At 37.3% G+C, this 21622-nt stretch overlaps 2 protein-coding genes across 6 annotated transcripts in view; one reads left to right on the top strand and one right to left on the bottom strand.

Annotated features, from left to right (window-relative positions):
• Positions 1-5905, top strand: part of LOC123517094 (RNA-binding protein 24-like) — a 97674-nt gene extending 91769 nt beyond the window's left edge. For all 5 annotated transcript variants that reach the window (XM_045276979.1, XM_045276982.1, XM_045276980.1 and 2 more), the window contains one exon: positions 2-5905. In XM_045276979.1, the coding sequence (XP_045132914.1) occupies positions 2-156 (155 nt within the window). In that variant the 3' untranslated portion in view covers positions 157-5905. The remainder of the gene's footprint in view (position 1) is intronic.
• A 1120-nt stretch (positions 5906-7025) lies between these two features.
• LOC123517098 overlaps positions 7026-21622 on the bottom strand; it is a 72088-nt gene continuing 57491 nt past the window's right edge. Inside the window, exons 24-38 of the mRNA XM_045276984.1 lie at positions 20345-20530; positions 19748-19897; positions 19139-19378; positions 18417-18722; positions 14747-14968; positions 14285-14471; positions 13635-13857; positions 12952-13090; positions 12077-12187; positions 10916-11088; positions 10522-10606; positions 10035-10181; positions 9492-9623; positions 8929-9032; positions 7026-8003 (exon numbers count right to left, since the gene is read on the bottom strand). Coding sequence (XP_045132919.1) covers positions 7727-8003; positions 8929-9032; positions 9492-9623; positions 10035-10181; positions 10522-10606; positions 10916-11088; positions 12077-12187; positions 12952-13090; positions 13635-13857; positions 14285-14471; positions 14747-14968; positions 18417-18722; positions 19139-19378; positions 19748-19897; positions 20345-20530 — 2682 coding nt within the window. The 3' untranslated portion in view covers positions 7026-7726. The remainder of the gene's footprint in view (positions 8004-8928; positions 9033-9491; positions 9624-10034; positions 10182-10521; positions 10607-10915; positions 11089-12076; positions 12188-12951; positions 13091-13634; positions 13858-14284; positions 14472-14746; positions 14969-18416; positions 18723-19138; positions 19379-19747; positions 19898-20344; positions 20531-21622) is intronic.

Genomic DNA, 21622 nt, shown 5'->3' on the forward strand with positions numbered 1-21622 from the left:
GCCTCAGCCATGTCCCAGTATGCCGCCGCCGTCCCGGGATACTCGTGGTCCCTCCCGCCTGCCGCCACCGCCGCCGCCGCCGCAGCCGCTGGCACCATCCCCATGTCGCCCTACCAAGCCGCTCAACCTCAGCTGCAGGAAGCCCGCATGCAGTAGTTCTCCCGCGCCGTCTGGTGATACGCGTGTGTGCGGCACCACCGCCTGCCTGACAAAAAGCCTGGAACAGCCTGAAAATACGAGGCCCAACCCCCAGGCTTCTACCACTCTGGTTGTGAACACTTACCTAGCCCGCACAGCCCCGCCCCGCCCTGTCCCTCCCACCTCCCTTTGGTGCGGGGGTGTGAGTTGTGTGCGCGAGGGTGTGCGCGCCGCCAAGCCGCGCCGGACAGTCACACGCGCGTGTCTTGGAGACGCCGGTGTTCATGACATTCTCCCAGCGGGATCATGACGGTGATCTCAAATATAAATAACATAGTCAAACCATGGGGAATTTTTTTTTTTTTTTTTTTTATTTATTTTTTTTTTTTTTTTGCTTACGTGGTATTTTTTACTCGAGATATTCGACAAGACCTATTTGATGAAATGTATCTCTTTTTTTCCGCCGGAAATGTTGTATGATTACATGTTATCTTGTGCACAGTATTTTTAGAGAGGAAAAATAACTGAGGGATCAGCCTCGTCGCATGAAATCATTAACTACCAGTACCAGAGAGGAAGAGCAACAGGGAAGGAAACTCCATCGCCCTAGTCGATGCTTCTGTTGAGGGTTTGTTTTGCTTCGCGGGAAAGTTCGAAGCAGTGGTAGAGGACGAGGACAGACTTCGAGAGAACAATTTAAGTGACATCCTATGACCATCTGTTTGTTTGAGTGGACCAGAGAGCTCTGATGGGACAATGACATTCACATGTTGTTCTTTTGTTGTTCACATTGTTATTGTTACCTTTATTTAATGGAGTGGCAGGGAGGAGGCAGTTCAAGTCCCAGGCTGCCTCTGGTCCCTGTTTTTATTTTATTATTTTTTTTTTTATTTATTCTGTGGTTCAGTCCCTGCCATGTTCTGTTCACCCTGGGTTGCACTTCATGAATGTTTCTGGTTCTGGTTCACCTGGTTATGATTCAGCCTGGTTCTGTTCATTCTAGATTTGGTCCTTGCTGCTACCAGCTGGTTTTTTGGACTCAGCCTTGGGTGGTTCATCAAGGCATCGGTGTGTGCCTGCCTCTTCTCCACTTGAGGCAATGTAATAAATGTTGGCTTGGGGAAGACCATGACAAGAAAGAGCTGTTTTCCACAGATTATTTTTTTTTAAAGCATTTATTCACAAAGATATTCAACATTTCCTTATCATTATATGGAAATATTTAATATTCATTAATTCCTTTACTGAAATATTTTAATCTGTTGAAAGGAATGTTTGGCATCATGAATAGAGATGATCTTCTGAAGGGTGTAAGCTGTCATCACATCAGAAGCTTGCTGTTACCATGACCTTTAGTTAGGTTATAGAAATTGACAGCACATGGATTTATTATGGAGTGGAAAGTAATAATAAGAGTATGCTTGCACACCAGTTTGTGTTTGGGGCCGGAGCCGAGTGTGCCGCCAGCTGTATCCTGTCAGCCAGCCGTGAACCAGCCATGATAGAGATCTGCCTGGGTGTTGGAAATTCCTCTCCACATTCCTCTTTCCCAAGGAAGGCCAACCAGCCACTCTGTGATCCCTGCTGTACCACCCCAGTTCTGTACTCTCATGAAATTCATGTCACTGGAGTCATTTGTGTTGGTGGTTTGTCTTTGTTCAGCAGCAGCAACAGCAGAAGTCAGTGAGGTCTGTTTCTTCCTGGGGTTTGCAATCCGTGCTCTCTGCGACACAGAGGAAAGGTTGCTTGGCTGTGTTAGGACTCTCTTTGTATTGATGAAGTATTACTTATTGATGATTCTAAATTACAGAAAATTAAGTCATTCTTCAGCTTTCATTTTAATAACTATTATCAGAGGGGTTTTTAGCTTCTTATTATAGTTACTCACTTCCAGATGATCACCTAGTTATGATATTACAAAGCTTATATACATGTCCTTTCCTATTTCATGAGATTTAATTCCATATCTGAGAGTTCTCTGTTTCCTGGAACTAGTGATATGTTTATACATATAATAACTTTTCCTCGTTACATCATTATCATGTAAAGAATAGATATTTTGTTAATAGCACTTAGTTATTTGATAATCTGTACCTACTCATGTAGCATACCTAGGCCACTTGTCATTATTCATAATTTTAAGTACTATAGAATGTAAGAATTTATTTTCTAAGTGTTTGTGTGTAGTATGGAAACCTGAACAGTGAGTGCACATGCCAAGTGTTGTGTGGTCCTCTTGTCTCCATGCAAACTGGTCTGGCAGCTGGCTGGTGTGGTGCCAGCTACTGTGTGGCTCACCCTGAAATCTGAGTGAAGTCACACAGATGTGAGCTCATCCTGTAATCTGAGATCATTGGCCCTGACAAATATTTTTGTGGAAAATTTAGCATTATTTGATAATGAAAAGGTATCAAAGTTTTGAAAGCTGCACATTTCCAAACTACACACAGGCAGACCGAGTATTTTAAGGTACTAGATGAGCAAGCTAAGATATATTGGTACGTACATACTATATAGTTAATAACTGAGTAGAGTTACATTTAGTAAAAAAATATCATACCCTCAAGATTATGTAAGTCGGCTTTGCCAAGCAATAGTCAGGATTAAGTATTATATACTATTAATGTAGTCCTTTTATATGTTATTTACATGAGATGATGTGTTAAGCTTCCCCTAGAGAGGGGTGTTATTCTGTAACATCTAGTCAGAATCTCTGCATCAGTGTCAAGCCTGTGCCATATGTTGCTCAGCCTCTCTGGCCCTTGAAAGTGTTACATGTTACTGACTGCAACACTTTTCACAAGACTAAATACCTGTAGCCAAAGTTATTCACACACATAAACAGCTCTGAACTTTGTGGTGCAGCACTGCCATCAGATGGTACTGTGGCTGTTCTGTCATGAGGGTGATACCTCAGTGGAAGGTTTTATTTTCATGGGAACAATTTTCAGAGCAATTTCTATTACAAGCACTTGCATTGGTTCTCTTGAAAGAAACTAAACTTGCTGATGGGAGTTGGATGTCTAGAAGTCGTGAAAGCTTCCAAAATTCTGTAGCATCATTTTCTTTAAATTCAGAAAGCAGATGAAGTTTATTTCTATTTTTTTTTTCTTTTTCCTTATAAAGTCCATTGGTAACTGGTGCAGCAAAACCTGGATGCTCTAATTTTTGTTGTTTATAAAACACTGTTGGCTGATAAGTAACTAATTTAATAATACATTATAATCAAGTTAAGAAAAGTAGTTGTAGATTGTAGTGGAAAAGTACAAGGTTTAGGTAATACTAAAAGCACAAAGAAGGCTTGCAGAATGTTCTCAAACTCCCATTGATGTCAGTCACCTTTATTACTCTGATACCAAAGAATGAATACCCCTACGCTGCACCACCAAATAGCTCACATTCTGGCTGTAATAATACTACAAATGTACTTGTGAAATTTGGATGACTAGTGACTGATATTCATAGGTGCATGTGTAAAGTTTTGAAGCAGCTCTCTTTGATGCCATGAGTGAAGGGCCAGATATATATTACCACACTAGAGTTATGATTACAAAAAGACAAACTTGACAATGAAGGTAAACAGAACGAGGATCTGTGCCTGCCCTATCATTTATCTAGTCAACAAGTGTAATGCCTTTAGCTCATGTATACAGTACAGGTTGCCTTATAAGTGCCTTGGATTGAGATAATAATTGTATGCAGCTCTCGAGACAGGAGGTTTGGAAAAAATGAGTAATTTATACAAGGTGGAAGTTTATTCTTAATGTAGTTGTAGAAATAGATGACATATCACACTGAAGACTTGTACCTCCAGTAGCTCTGATTATTAAGGCTACTTACTAGTTGCAAGTCACACAATTAGGGAAATGTGTAATGATGGAAGTAAAGATGTGAGTGAGGACAAGCATTGGTTGAGTAACGTTACTTGAAATCAGTGACTGAGAAGCACGTCTGGAAGGAAGTTACTTGAATATACATGAGGCTTGTAAGCACCGTTTTCAGAGGGTGAGACTCATTTTTTCATATTTATCAAGTTACATACTTTGGTGCACTGCAAGTAATTTACAGGAAAAATAGTTTTCAGTATTTCCGTACATTGCTTATTGTAGTAAATTGCCATTGTGTATCAGGACATGGCATGCTTTTATATTTAATATGAATTATACATAACTATTTCTTCCAAAGCTGTTAAACCAAGTGTTGTTACAGATGCAGACAGAATTAGTGTTATCTTATGAATTTTTTTTAGCAAGATCTAATTTTGAAGTGTCTCTCAGCCCTGGATTAAAGCTGGCCAGATCAGATCCATCACATGATTTGCCATCATTGCATAGTAAGAAGATTAGTAAAGTCAACCTGGTAAAGAAAACATGAACTTGTTTCCCTTGCCTTCTTGCAGGCATCAGTTGCTAATTGGTCAAAGCACTCTGCAATTAGTTTTGGTGGCTTTTAAGTGAAAATGCTACTTTTGTCTGTTGCTGTACCTATTGTTCAAGTACCACAGCAGTGCTCATATACACCTGGGTTTGAGTTTATACATCTTCAGCTTTTGTAGACTTAATCTGTTTTCATTAGAAATCCTATTTATGTCAAACGATCAACACTTCAGTTGATTAACCATTACATTGGTTTAGTACAGCACATGAAGACCAAAACATTAGTGAATTCATTCATCCACCAGCCTTGCTTGCCATGCTAAAGTCTGTGATGGTTTGTTCCTCTTTAATTGTGTGAAATCAACATACTGTCAGAATCCCAGATGTGTTTTTCAAGACATCCTAGCATGAACAGAAGGCATCTATTATGCTCATTTCTGTAAAGTAGTTCTGTATTACAAATCACAAACTATTATGAGCCCAAAAAATATTACTTTCAGATTCATAATGATCATATTTGTCAACCTAGAAAATCAGATTAGTTTTATAACTTTGAAAAAACATTTAATGGTCTGCATGATTTTTAGTGATGAATTATTACAATATTGCAATGTCCCTTGGGTTCCATATGCAGATTGTTTTTTTCTTAGAGTATACTAGCATTCAATCTACACTCTTCAGTTAGTATTCAGTCATTCAAATTTACACAAAACAGGATGATCTGGAATTCTAACATTAGCAGAAATGAAATGTTGGTGTATATAACTTGAGTTATGCAACTGAACTTGAGGTGACTGTAAAAGTTATGGAATCATCGCATTACCCTTCATTTAGAATCACATTATCACGATTACAAGATTGTGTAACTCTAGAGTATTATGAAGAAGAAAAGTTTGGTGATGATGATGATGTTGTATGGAGTGATGATAATGCAAGAGAGTTAGTGCCTTTTTAAAATGTAGTATGGTAATGTTCATTGTCTCCTGAAGGTTGACTGTGAACATTTTTGTAACGAACTTCAATAAGGTTAATCAAAGTTAAGGTCTTAAACACAACATACAGTGCCTTTTTGACAGTAACATTTATAATTTCAAAAGTGGATATATGTCATGTAAAAAATATAGTTTAGTATTTACTGTTGTGTCTCAGACAGGAGAGAACACACACTGGCAGTCCTTTTAAACTGTCATGTTCTATACTTTTCAGTCATTATACTTGATTTTTGTATAAATCAGGTATAAAAGGGCATTATATATTAGCTCATTAATTTAATAGAATTTAAGAGGCATATGCAGTATAGTATATAAAAAATTCATTATGTATTTATTGTTACATTATGCTGTTATCAACTTTGTAGCCATATTTCTTTGCACAAAATTGGACCACTTGAGTGAAGTATTTGCCTGACCCTTGCTCCTTAGAAATTACTGTAATGACACAAGCCTGTTGGGAATAATATATGCCATGGGAAAAAAATATACAAAAAATATCACAACCTATAAACAGATAAAAGTGTAAATATGAAGACTTTGCATACTGATACCTGGAAAAAAAAAAAAAAAAAAAAAAAAAAAAAAAAACGAAATGGTACCATTGAAATCATGTGGCACTTCAGGAATTTGTTCTTTGCACCATTCATAATGGCCTTTGAATAAACCATATCATTCAGTGTTCAGCTTTGTAATGTGCTTCTGTTATATCACATTTGTACACTTCATGCAATGCTAAAGTGATCACAGCATCAGTTTCTACCTTTAAGGGAGTCATGAAGAAATTTGTTTTAGTCAACATTTAGTAGTATGAAAGGATGTCAATGAAGGAATAAAAGGATATGGTATTGTGGTGTGCAAGATGATAATACAAAAGTGACCCATTCTTAGGAAAATGGGATGGAATGGAAATAACTGTAGTGAACAGAAACTACCGGAGAAGGTTTGGTAAGAAAACTAGAGTTAAACACAAGTGAGGTAATTCTGTGTTGATATGGTAAGAGATCAGACAAAAGTGTGTAAAGCATTGCATTGAAGTGTACTGTGATGTCACATGAATTCAAGAAATGTGGAAAGTGTTATGTGTCTTAAAGACATTTCACATTTCTTCCATAGTCATTCTCTGCCATTTATCAAAAATGGTGCATCAAATCAGTCCATTAAATAGTAAGAAGTATAAAACATCAAATGCATAGCAAACACTTGATATTGTTACTATTGAATGATGCATATATTCCACAGTACATATATTAACAAGATTGTCACCAACAAGCTTGCTTCTTTTTATGGAATTTTGCAATACTGATTCGCCATTTCTAAACGTAGAACTATATATATATATATATATATATATATATATATATATATATATATATATATATATATATATATATATATATATATATATATATATATATATATATATATATATATATATATATATATATATATATATATATATATATATATATATATATATATATATATATATATATATATATATATATATATATATATATATATATATATATATATATATATATATATATATATATATATATATATATATATGTGTGTGTGTGTGTAAATTCAACTCCTATGGTTGTTCTTGCTATTGCTTGGAGTGTCTCAAGCCATCAGCACCAGTGTCATATTTCCAACAGGGCCATAACTGTCCTCTCTATTATTTCACTGGCTTTTCCAAGAACATAGGAATCAGTGAAACAAAGAAAACTACAATGAAACACACTAAAAATATGTATTAGAAAGCATCATGGCAAGGAAAATGGGACTTCAAAGTAAGATACCAAATTTTGATGCAAAAGTCCATTTGATTTAATTTCTGCAGCACAAATATTCTGTAAAAAGAGAAAAATATTTGTCTCAAAGCAAAACAGGGTCATTGTTTCTGAAAACTGGAAGTGTGCCTGGATCAATTACTTTTACTTGAAGGTGGGCTGCACTCTGAATACTGCAGAGGGATTGAAAAGCCTCTGTATACCTAAAGGACAACAACATAAGTGCAATCCAAAGAGCTCACTTTAACTTATATTTGGTATTTATTTAGCTGACCAGATTGCCTCAAAATGTTAAATGTACCATTATTTTCATATATTTTTTGTTATTTCAATAAATTTAGGTTAATAAGTTTGGTCTGTATACTTTCCCCTTTCGTTAAAGGGTGTAAGATAAACTACCAACACTACACTACATTATGTCAATTCAGGAATCTGATGATGATGAAATGTCAGCATTGTCGTCACTGCTACCTGGTGTTCCTGGCATTACCCCATCACTACTGTCCCTGCCGGAGTACTCATCTTGCCTGAAAGTTTGAGGGAGGGAGTCTCTGTCTGTTGTCTTTGTAGATTGTTGCTCCTCAGTCCAGCTGGAGGTGGAGTGGGCTGGAGGAGATGGGGAGGGGCTATGTTTGGGTAGAGGAGGCAGTCCAGGTAGAGTCACTGTTCCTGTCTTGTCACGAAGGGAATTGATTTCCAGTCTGAAGGTAGAAAAAGTGCCTTAGCAAAACTTAACATTATCTATCTCTCTATCTACCTGATTGATGACCCTCGTCCTCTAAGTGACAAGGCTGTGACAAGGTATCTGTTTAATTCCTTGTCTCAAAAGTAAGACTAAAATTACAAAAGTTCCCAGTCCCATCACTGTGTTCTCTTCAGTCTCCTTTTGCAAATACTATGTACATAATACAGTAGCAATATACTTCCAACTTGGTTCAAATACATAGAGAAAAAATAAGTGTGGTTAATGAAAAAGTAAACAGTAAGAGGTGTAAAGCTATGTATGAGGAAGACTACAATTGGTAAGGATATGCAGTATGAAAAACGTGGTATGAAACAAGGAAGAGTGGTTGTGCATGACAGATTCAATATGTGAATCAAATTAGTTGCAGGAATACAAGTGGCTCTTATGATGCACCAGTAGTAAAGCATTCCTGCTGTTGGGTACTGATGAAGAAAGTTTGTGCAACTGTCCAGTGCAATGTAGTTGGTGAAGAAGCCTTTTCCTAACAAGAGGGCTTAGGACTTAAAATTAGTGGCCTACATCTCCAATAAACTTAACCTCTTCAATACTGGGACACATTTTTACCTTGATATTTGTGTACAATAAGATAATTTTATTCACATTAGCAGGGCTCTATTGAGATCAGAAGATGAATGACCAGAATCTTTACTATTTTAATCCCCACATAAGTTTCTGAAGTTGTATAAAATCTCCAAATAGTAAGCAGAATGAATATGGAAATGCATCATGGTACTGAAGGGGTTAAAGAGATGATCAGTAATAAAGAAATAAGTTTAAAGCAAAAAAGCACCACCAAACCAGACATATCCAAGAAATTATGCTTGGAGAGCTATCTTTCAAAGAACTTTCTTTGATTCTGATACATGTGAAGGCAGACGAACCTGAGTGCTGCAATAGTTTCATCCTGGCGTGCCACGGTAGCCTTCAGCTGCTGCACCTCCTCTGCTTTCCCTACGCCCCTCACAGGCCTGGAAACAGTGTGCCTCTGAAACACCAACAAGAAATTTAATATCTTTTGAAGTAATTTTATCACCAAGAAGATTTATGCAGTACGATACATGAAACGGGGATTTCAAGTGTAAATACAGCTGACCCTACTGAATACTTACACAAGCTAGTGGTCAAATATCTAAAAATTTGCCCAAAACAATATGGTCTCTATTGCAAAGGAAATATTCATAAAACTAGTCTATCTAACTGATCAGTGGTGATGGAATATAAAAAAATATGAAAAATGATGACTTTTTTTGACAGACAACAATGATCTAAGCAAGTAAGGATCAATAAAAGTGAAGATAGTAAAGCTATATAAATGCACAGGACAATCAAGAGGTAAGAAGCTTAGACAAATTAAAAAACGAGGCAGTATGGAGGGACAAGTAGGCAGCCATTATCAGGTCCAGCAGTGTGGCAGTGTCTGAGAAAAGGATGTGATGTTGGTGACCTTAGAGGTGGTCTGCTTCAGGTGGTAGTGCAGGTGGTCTCTCTCCTGACGCAGTGCCAGAATGTGAGCTGCCAGGGCTGCTTCTTCCTTCTGCAGTGCTCGCAGTTCTCTGGTCTGGCTGGCTGTGTCTGTCTGTGTTGTGAAATTGATTTTATCTTTACTGTGTACAGATGAGAAATATTGGAAGAAATGTTGCAATTTAGAAAAAGATCTTAAATAAGGATAGTAATATTCCATGGTTGTTCTTATCCAAGTTGTGTCTATTACCTAACCATTGTGGATAAAGAAGGATAATTTTATATGAAAAGTACCTCATGTATGAGCTTTGAAAAAAAAAAAAAAACATCTTAGTAATAATATGAAGATGAAAAGTGACAGATGAAATGCTAAAATTTAAAACAATCCCTCACATTCAGAATATATCACATATGGATGAAGGGAAACAATAAGAATCTAATTAAATATGAGAGATGTTGATTGGTGAATTAATAGATAGACAGGTTAATATTCCTTTTTTTTTTCTTCCCTGTGGTAGCTACAGACCTGGAGCTGCATCATGGTAGAGTCGTGTCGTGCCACCTGGCTGGCCACTTTGCTGGACCATCGCAGGTCCAGACTGGCATCTAACTTGTTTTCAACGTCCATCAAATCCACCTCTGCTCCATTACCCAATTTGCACTCCTTTGTTATCTTAAAGGTGGAAAAAGCTTTAATCTGCTGTCACTACTCTCAACATTTTGAAGTACAGGAATGATAACATCAAATCTGATATTATCATTATTTTGTAAATAATTGCATTTTCATAGATTAAATAATTACTAGTGTAATAAAATAGTCAGCCAAATGTTTAATTTCTTAATTGCTGAGAAACAAACCTCGACAGCAGAAATGAAAAAGAATGGTTGTGGATTGAATCCAAGATAGAAAACTCCATGCATGAAACAGTCAGAAGGAAAGGGTACAAATGTATGGAGTCTGTTGATTTCTGGCATGCTTAGTAATGATGATGGACCACTTAAGGAGGACTTACTTGGTAGGAGTGCCTCAGATTAGCCAGCTCCTTCCTTAGCTGTTCTACCTGCTGAGTGAGGGCACGGCGTTCAGCCCGACCCTCCCTGCAAGAGATTAAAAAGCGAACATGTCTATAAAATGCTGATCTAGCTTCTTTGGCATGACTTAAGGTGATCTGCTTTTATGTGGAAAGATGGAGAAAAGATCATTGACCATTACAATTAATATCAAACAACTTCATGCCAACTTAAAAGTGAGCAAGTGTCCTGCCAACTTTGTCCTCTTAATAACACTCAGTAAAATAGTTGACAATTAATATGTATCTCTTAATATTGTGCTTGTATATCAGTCTTTCTGGTGAACACAGATGGTGTCAATGGAGACAATGTGCATGTAATTATCTAATGACCCACCTATGCCTGCGTGCTGCCAGCTCCTGTGCAATCTTGGCTTGAGCAACCCTTTCATTGAGGTGGTCCAGGTACTTCTTTGTCAACAGCATGCAGTCGTCAGTGCCTGCTACTGTGCATGTACTGCTGTTCTGGTTGCCATTGCCATACCATTTGACAGCCATCATACTGTCCAACTTGGAAGTAAATTAAAACACATACAGTATGAAACAAAGTAGGAATAAAAAAAGGTAAAAACAAAAATATTGCAGTATCTTTCAATAATACATTTAGTAACTTAAGTTTGATTAAATTGTGCAAACACAACATTTAAGTCATGTTATTACTAGATGCAAATCAATGATAAGTAGAAAGACCTGGCTCAAGGATCTGTCCAGCTTGTGAGGTTGGACCACTGATTTAGATTTTCTGTATCACAGCCAGTGCCAATAATCAATTATCAATCCCTTCATCAATGATGAAGAACATTTAGTAATACATACATCTTAAAAAGTCAGTCATTTACTTAAAAACTGGAAACCTCATATCTCATCTCAAGCTAAAACAACAATGAAGTTGGGAATTCTGAGTCATATCTGGTAGTTTTCTCACCCACTCAGCTGTAAACTCTGTACAAGGGCCTTGTCTATCCATATGTGGAGTATGCTTCACATGTATAAGAGTGTTCAATTCATACTACTATTTTAAACAGAGTGGAGTAAAAAGTTTTCATCTTATCAACTCTTCTCCCAAACTGACTGTCTTCAGCCTCTTTCTCATCACCACATTGTTGCACCTCTTACTATCTTCTACCATTATTTTCATGCCCACTACTCCTCTGTTCTTGCTAACTGCATGCCTTCCCTCCTCCCTTGGCCTCACTGCAAAACACTTCTTCTTTCTCACCCCTATCCTATCTATCTCTCTAAAGCATGAGCTAACCAGTATTTTCAGTCATCCAGCCTTTTCTCTGGTAAACTCTGGAACTCCCTACCTGTTTCTGTATTTCTATCTTTCTATGACTTGAACTCTCTCAAAAGAAAAGTTTTAAGACACTTATCCAGTAATTTCTGACTACCACTTTTATCTCTGTCTGGGGATCGGTACCTCAGTGGGCCTTTTCTTTAATACAGTTTTGTTGCTCTAGGCTGATGACCCTTCTACACAAAAAATTTAAATTCTTACGTCTGTATTGGGGACAGGCAAGCGGGTAAGATGAGTCAGGTCACCTGCAGTCTCACTTTGCCTCAGCCATACCACACAGGGAATGGATCCCAGATGATCCTCACGCTCATTCTGTGCCAAGGAGGAGTACAGGGAAAGAGAAATGTCATGGAAATGTGATAACGAGGGCAAAGTTCTTGCTATATTCTACCTAAACATAGCTGGATGTAATACCAAGAAAATTTATCACAATAACTGATAAATCATTAACAATAAACTTAGAAAGCATAGATTGATAATCTATTACTGGCAGTAAATTTATAGATTGATAATCAATGATCAATAAATCAATAAATCCAAAATTCTGATAAGAAAGATAACTATATTTGAATTTGAAAACTTCAACATACATAAGTTCCAAAAAACTAATATTAACAATCACTGCCAGTCTGGAACCAAAAGTATCAATAATTAAAGCATGAAACATAAATGAGATGACTGATAACCTGATATCATTATTGCAATAATTCATCATGATAATGCCCACTTTTGCACTTAAACCAAAATATTAAGAATACAACAGAAGGACAGACAAGAGGTTTCTTTATATGATAAATCATAACAAAATTATTCATCAGATATTATGAAAAGCCCCATTAGTATAAAAAAAAAAATCCCCAGAAAATACAAGAAAAATTCTTTGGAATGAAATAACTAGAGCATGAAGGGAATCCTTATGAAAACACCATGGTTGCAGACTTCCTTGCAGCAAAGATCACTTTTTAATACTGACCAAAAATAAAAGAGAACCATAGAAACAGAGCCAGACCTAATGCAAGTTTCTGGTAGACTTGATATCAGTCTAAATTGTGAAGACAAAAAGAGGAGGAACTCACTTGTAGAGAGTTAAGGGAGGAGAGGGCAGTGTGGGAGGCATAGGCAGCCCGGTGCAGGCGCCTCATGACGGCTGCATGGCGCCGCTCCTCCACTGCCTTCTCCCGCCGCCCTCGTTCTGCTGCTGTGCTGATCCGCCACCTTGAAGCAAAAAAGTAAATAGATAAATGAAAAAATAATAATAATAATAAAAATAAATAAATAAAAAAATAATAAATAAAATAAATTAATCAAATTAAATAAATCAAAAATAAAAAAAGAAAGAAAGAAAAAATAAAGAAAGTATAATAATAATAGAAAAATGAATAAATAAATAATAATGAAAATAAAATAATAATGATAATAATAATAATAAAACAAATAAATCAATAAAATTGAAAATCAAAAAAATTATAAAAATAATAATCTGCCAGAGAATGGTATGAGCTTCAGCATGGATCACTTTAAAGTTACTGCTTGTACCACAACACTTAGGGATCAACTATTCAAGTCTTCAAGAAATAAACTACAGGTAAACCATCCAACTCTACAGAAACAACTTATAAGCACATGAAAAGAAATTAAGATGGTGGAACTTAGTGGAGTTTTATGTTCTTTTCTTATATTTCTCTAGCAGTCAATGACAACTCCTAATTTCTATGTGATGAAATACTATTACCTTCATCCTTTAACTCCCACCACGTACCTCAACTCTCTCAGTACAGTAACGACAGAGAACACAGCAGGATCACAGCCAGGAGGACGCAGCCCTCCCGCTGCTCCCCCTCCCCCTCCTCCACCTCCCGTTCCATCTGTTCTTGCCTCGTCTGTTCCCAGGCCAGAGTCGCTGTCCCCACTGTCACTGCCATCACCTCCCTGGCCTTCATCTTCACCCCTTTCACTACTGCTGCTGCTGCTACTGCTGGAAGCTTGTAATACAAAGAAAGAATACAATACTGTAATGGTATATGCATTGGCATTCTCACTTTCTTCATTATAATCTATACATTCCTTGTCTTCCCTATTTAATTTTCTGTCTCAAATTATTCTTTCTGTGTCTCCTCCTTTTCCTGATCCTAAGAATATAAAGCAGCTTTTATATTGACCTATATTAGTTCTGTCAATCCAAGTTGCATGAAATAATAAATGGAGGAAGACAAACCACTTCATAATTTACCAATTTTCTTAACACACACACTATGTACCATTTTTAACTACACACTCACACATATACACATAGAGCTAGATTCCTTGATGACCACACACACATGCACAGTTAGATTCCTTGATGACCTAAATCCATAATTTAACACATACTTTTAAGATGTACATTCCTTGGCACTCTACATCACTTACCTGACTGTGGACGATGGTGGGGCACACCTTGTGCAGCGCGGGACTCATAGTAGCGAGTGAGCTGCACCTCAAACTGGGCATTGTCAGTGGCCAGGTGAGTGAAGGCCCTGTCCACCTCCTCCTCCAGGCCAGATAAGCACTGCAGCTCATCCTCATACTCAGCAATCCTCTGTCTAAGACCCAACACCTGGTGGATAAAGTATAAACAATCCTAGGCTCACACACTACCACCACTAATGAGTCAAATTAGGCATTTTTCTATGTGTGAGGAACACTGAGCAATGGCAACAAAAAGGAAGACAAAAAGATTCTCTGAAGTACCATTCCCAAAAAAAAGATATCAAAGGGATCATTTAAAATCAGAGGATATGTAATTCCTTCCTGAAACACAAAAAATATATATGCATTCCCAAAACATCTAGAAATTTATTCCTTTCAATGCAACTACTTGCACCATCTTACCTTTTCCTTGATAGCTTGCTGCTCTTTGATTCTCTCCCTGAGGGCATGGCGGAGTCTCTTCTCTGTATTCCTGTACTTGACCATGATACTCATAGCCCGCACCAGCTGCCCAACCCTCAGCACTGCCCATGCTAGGCGGCCCTGCTCCTCTACCACCTCACTCTGGCATTTCTCCAACATTGCCTCCACCTCCTGTGCCTCCTGCTGTATGGGTTCTGGGACCTACAAGTGGTGGTGGTTAAATACTATAATTAGGCTTTCAACTAGAAGAAAGGTACATATGAAAAATATTTGTCTAGTCACCGAGCTGTATTTACCTAACTATAGTATACAGGATTTAAGTCAAGTTTGTATTTACTAGTTCAAAAGAAGGATATATAGGATATTAAGCAACAGTAGAATGGCTTTTACTTACATAGACATGAATATGGTGAAAATAGCAATTACAGCCATGATATGTCCCAAGTTGGAGTACACTGTAGTTGTATGTTCTCCCCACAGAGAGATGAATATGTATAAAGAAATTGAAAAGAATACAGAGGAAAGTAACATGGATTGTAACAGAAATTAAGGAAAAGACTTATGAAGAGCAACTGGAAGAAATGAGATCAACAAAACAAGAAGAGAGAAGAAAAAGGAGAAACTTCATAAAAATGTGCAAATTAATAAACTGTATGGAAAAGATAGACAGACAAGTCTAGAGATGCACATGGATGAGGGAACAAGATATATGAGACAACATACAAATAAATTAAGAAGAGTAAATGTTTTAGCAACATCAAGAAATATAGTTTCCCATACTGGAGCATTGAACCCTAAAATAGTTTAAGTGAGGAGATGGTCACAGCTGTAAATGTGAACAAATTTGAAGGGAAATTGGATGACTGTAGATATGGAGACAAGACAAATGAGCTTTAGCTTAAACACTGTACGTACAATACAACTAAGTAAACACACACACAATAGAGAGACTGTCTATAAGAAAGAGATTAAAGTAACCAAGCTTGAAATAAAAGAATTGATGACGGAATTAGATGAAGAGAAGGCAATGGGACTGGATGAAGTCTCAGGCAGAATATTAAAAGAATGTAGAAAAGAACTAGCAAGTCCCATATACAACATCATAAAATGCTCAATAGAAAATGGAACAGTACCAGTAGAATGGAAAAGAGCTGAGATGGTTCCCATATATAAGAAAGGAAAGAAGGAAGAACCTTTAAATTACAGACTGGTATCACTAACTAGTGTAATATGCAAGATGTGTGAAAGAGTAATAAAGAAACAATGGATCGAGTTTCTTGAAGACAACAAATTATCAAATAGCCAATTTGGTTTTTGAAAAGGTCGGTCGTGTGTAACAAATTTACTGAGTTTCTACTCTAGAATAGTTGATAGAGTACAAGAGACACAGAGGGATGGAATAATTGTATTTATTTGGATAATTAAAAAGGAATTTGATAAAGTGCCACATGAAAGATTACTGTGGAAGTTAGAGGAGAAGGATGGCTTAAAAAGAAGCACATTGAGATGGATGGAAAATTATTTGAGGGGGATAGAAATAAGGACGGTAGTTAAAGATATGAAGTCCAAGTGGAGAGCAGTAGAAAGCAGAGTGCCACAGAAGTCAGTATTGGCACCAATACTTTTTCTCATATATATAAATGACATGCTAGGAGTGAACAGCTACATAAATCTGTTTGAGGACAATGCAAAACTGTGCAGAGTTATAAAGCAAAAAAAGGATTGTGAAATACTGCAGGAAGACCTAAATAAGATCTGGGAATGTAGTAAAAAGTGGGAGATGGAATTCAATGTGGACAAAAGCCACGTCATGGAAATGGGAAAGAGTGAAACACGACCAGTGGGAATCTATAAAATGGGAGATGAAGTAGAACTGGAGAAAGTAAAAAAGGAAAAGGATTTGGGAGTGATGATGGAAGAAAATAATCAACCAGTAAGCCATATTGATAGAATTTTCAGAGAGACATATAATTTGCTAAGGAATATTGATTAGCATTTCATTACATGGACAAAGAAATGATGAAGAAATTGATAAGTACTATAATAAGACCCAGATTGGAATATGCAGGAGTAGTGTAGAACCCGATTATAAAAAAGAAACACGTAAAGAAGCTGGAGAGACTACAAAACATGGCTACAAGAATGGTTCCAGAATTTGAAGGGATGACATATGAGGAGAGACTAAAGGCTATGGATCTACCAAACCTGGAACAGAGAAGGGAAAGAAGGGATCTGATACAAGTTTATAAATTGATCAACGGAATGGACCAAGTGGTTAATGAGAAACTGATCCTGAGAGAATATGACATTTGAAGCACAAGATCACATAGTAAAAAGCTGAGGAAGGGAAGATGTCTAAGAGATATTAAAAAATATATATTTTCCTGCAAAGATGTGTTGGGACGTGGAACAGCTTGAGTGAAGAAGTGGTGACAGCAACAAGTGTGCATAGTTTTAAAGAAAAATTGGATAAGTGTAGATATGGAGATGGGGCCACACGAGCGTAAAGCCCAGGCCCTGTAAAACTACAACTAGGTAAGTACAACTAGGTAAATACACACACACACACACACACACACACACACACACACACACACACACACACACACACACACACACACACACACACAGACCAAGTGGACAATGAGTATCTGATCCTGAGAGAAGAATATGCCAGTCGAAGCACAAGATCGCATAGTGAGAAGCTGAGAAAGGGAAGATGTCTAAGAGATATTAAAAAGTATAGTTTCCTGCAAAGATGTGTTGAGATGTGGAACAGTTTGAATGAAGTAGTGTCTGCAATGAGTGTATACATAGTTTTAAGGAAAGATTGGATAAGTGTAGATATGGAGACAGGGCCACACGAGCATAAAGTCCAGGTCCTGTAAAACTACAACTAGGTAAATACAACTAGTTAAATACACACACACTTGGACAAGGATATGATGAAAAAAATTATTATGCGTATGACATGTCCAAAGTTGGAATATGCAGCAGTAGTGTGATAGCTGAGCTTGATAAAGGATATAAGAAGATTAGAACGGATACAGAGAATAGCTACAACAATGGTGATAGAACTAAAGAATCTGACATATGAAGAAAGGCTGAAGGAAATGGGACTGCCAATCTTAGAAAATAGAAGAGAAAGAGGAGACCTAATAACAATGTATAAAATATTTGATGGCATTGAAAAGATAGACAAGCAAAACCTGGTGCTGGTGACAGAGGAAGCTGGGAGGACAAGAGGGCATGAAAAGAAGATTAGGAATAGGCAGTATGTAAAGGATACTTGAAAAACAGTTTTCCACATTGAACGGTGGAAAAGTGGAATGCATTGAATGACGAAGTTGTTACACCACATAATGTGCATAGCTTTAAAAAAAAATTAGATAAGAGGAGAAATGGAGACAGGACACTATGAGCCATGCTTGAACCCTGTACAATACAACCAGGTAAATACAACTAGGTAAATACACAGCAGAAAGATTGCACGAATCTAAGGAAAAGTTGGACAAAATTAGATATTGAGACAGGTCACTATGAGCACCAATACAAACCCTGTAATATACAACTAGGTAAACACACACACACACACACACACACACACACACACACACACACACACACACACACACACACACACACACACCTGGCTGAGAGTGGTGAGATGGTAGGTGCGGGAGCGCTGAATCTGCTGCACCTGCTCCAGCGTGAGTTGAGGGCGGGGCGCTGGAGGTGGACGTGGGGTACTGTCCCTCACACTACGGCGGCCCCGACCACTGCGCTGTGCCTTGGTGGTGGGGGACCTGGCAGAGGGGGTGGAGGTGGTCCTGCTGGGAGTGGTGGTCACCCTCGAAGTACGAGGGGCACGGGTGGTGGTGGTCTTGGATGTCCGACCTTTGACTCTTCCTTGGCGTGGTGATCCCTTCAGGCTGAGGGGAGGCACAGCAGCAGTCTGGAGGGGAAGTGTTGTAATACTAAATGTCTGAGATATTTCTTGTGCAATATTCAGTATTTCATTCAGGATTTTATACTAGTGAACTCTTCATTATGCCATTAATGTGGAGGTAGTCATGCTCAAGCCATGTATAGAGAAGCCTATACACCCTGGTTCTTTTGCCAGTACAACCTGCTAGTTGTTGCCTGGATTTTATTACACCTGACTTAAGTTATCATAAGACAGCATCAGTCTGTCTTAAGAACTGCAGATGCTACAGTTGCTCAAGGTCAGCTTCTTATGATTTTACCTAAATATATATATATATATATATATATATATATATATATATATATATATATATATATATATATATATATATATATATATATATATATATATATATAGAAAAGATGTGCAATTTTCAGACTCACCCCTTCACCTTCCTTCCTCCCATCATGCCGCTTATGCTTATCCTTTGCTGTGATAGGAGGAGACCACCTTCCTCCACCACCATCACTTCCTCCTTGCCTCCTAGGGGAGACTGAGGCTCTTTGGCTGCTGCCTCTACCCCCTGTGTCCCTCCTGCGACTCTCCTCTACACTCCCCACATCCCCTGATTCTTCCAGATCCAGAAGATCACAATAAAACTCATTCACCAAATCATCTGTTACCTGAGAACACAAGTTTGAGGAGTGTTAGGATGTGATAAATAACAGTTCCTTTAAAATGGACTAAATTTTTTTTAAAGGAATCATATAAAATACTAGTGAAGAATTAAGTAACCACTCCATAGTGTATTTGTATTTCTGATTTACTCTCAACATCAAGGTAGTTAGGTGTTATGAATGCTGTAGAGAACATAGTCTATGAACATTGGTTGCCATCTATCCTTCAGGTTGAGATGAAAATCAATACTGTGGATTTCATTGTAAGTGTGTGCAAGTGTTTTGTCTCAGCTCTTCTTCATTGGTAATGTCAGCATGGTATATAGAAGAAAATATTAGTGACAGCAGGGTCTATGTATTGAATGTCAAAGTTACCTGAGTATGTAGATGGTGAGGCATGTGCAGCAAGGTGAGAGGGGAATGGCCCCACTCTTTTTGATACTGGTTGACTGTTTCTAGTAACTTTTCCTGTGCTAGAGCAGCTTTCTTCACCACTTCCCTGGTTTTCTGAGTCTCCTCTTCTACCTGCAATAGGAAAAATACTCAGTCTCATCTAATTAACTTGGCAGATAAAATTGTTGCCTTCCATCAATCAAACAATACATCGACATACACCACCTAGGTGGGTGTGGTGATGTTCAGCAGGGCATCAGTAGATCACCTTTTACATTATAATAACAGTAAAAAACATTGGTATTATTGTGACCACAGAAAATTCAGATTAAGGGCTAATGGAATATTTACATCAGCAACAACCAGTATATATACTCAGTGGCTGCCTTCCATCAAGTGTCAACAAATCTACATGGCTGATTCTGATGATATTTAAAAAATATATATAAAAAATCATGGTTAAAAAAGGAAAAAACAAAAAAGGATAGTGTTTATTTAGTGACAAAAATGCTTATGAGGAAAGTTATGCAAATAAAAGTTTAAAGTGTCATCATGGCCAAACTAGAGAGATCTGCACACCTTTCCCAGCAGTGCCCAAAGGTGTGTCTCCACCTCCTCCACTGTGGCACTGGGCGGAGGCACAACCACTTCCTCCTCAAGCCCTGCATCCTTCTCATTTTCAGGCTTTTCTCCCTCAGCTGTCTCTTCCCTTTCTTTTTTGCTGTCTTCCTGGGGTATGGCATGGTCCTTCTTAAACGCTGCCAGCTGAAATATTGAAAATAATAGGAAACTCAGGCTATAATATTTCCTTTGTTTTAAGATGAAAACTTACAAAAACTTGCATATTTACAAACTTTTAGATATATTTACAATGCCTGAAATAATAAATGATAATCAATTTTCAAGTTATCTCTAGTTTCTTTTGTGGTTCAATTATCAGTATTTTACTTTTGTATGTTTTTTCATAAAAACCTAACTCATTCTACAACACGGGAAATCTCACTTTATTGTGGAAAGATTAGTTATTACACCTGATAAAATACTACTATCTAAACTGTGGCATGGGTTGAGAAAATATCCATATATCGTATAGATACCTCCTAAATACAATGAAAGAACAATGCCAAAACCTCTCCATCACTATGTTCTTCAAAAAACAGATACAACACCAGCAGTGCCTGATGAAAAGGTTACATAAAAAATGTGTAGTCTACTGTATACATAAAAAATAGATGATCATGAATCTCTTTCTATTTATCAACATACTGCTTTAATGCTTTATCTAGACATCCATCCATAACAACTATCTGTCCATCAGCTACCTAACCACCACAACAACTGTCTACCAGCTCACTAAAACACTCGCTCACTGCTCACCACCCACTAGCTTCAAGTGACAAACTGGGCAACTTTACGACACCACTATCCTTGAACTAATGTATATGTAGTAATGAACTAATATTTGGTTACCTGATACTTTTCCATGCAATCCTTAACCTTATAACAGTAGAAACTATTTTTGAGAACTTTTTTTATACTGATAACTGCATACTACGAGTATGAATCCCAGAACCCTATTGCACAGTATATGGGTTAATAGAGACCATAAATACACATTTTTGGGATATCATTAATATAACACAGATTTTAATACTTCACAGGTGCCTTTGGAACATATGGTAATCCTATGATAAACTTGGAGTTCACTGTAAAGTGGCAGTATTCATCTTCTTTGATAGAAATAAGAATAAAATTCTCTTATTTTAGTAAACTATTTTATGACAATATCTTGGTGCTCCATTGCTTTAATAAAAACAATTCCCTAAGTTAAATTACTTAGAAAAATCAGAGGAAAAA

The sequence above is a fragment of the Portunus trituberculatus genome, chromosome 41 (assembly GCF_017591435.1).
Source record: "Portunus trituberculatus isolate SZX2019 chromosome 41, ASM1759143v1, whole genome shotgun sequence".
NCBI classification, from domain to species: domain Eukaryota; kingdom Metazoa; phylum Arthropoda; class Malacostraca; order Decapoda; family Portunidae; genus Portunus; species Portunus trituberculatus.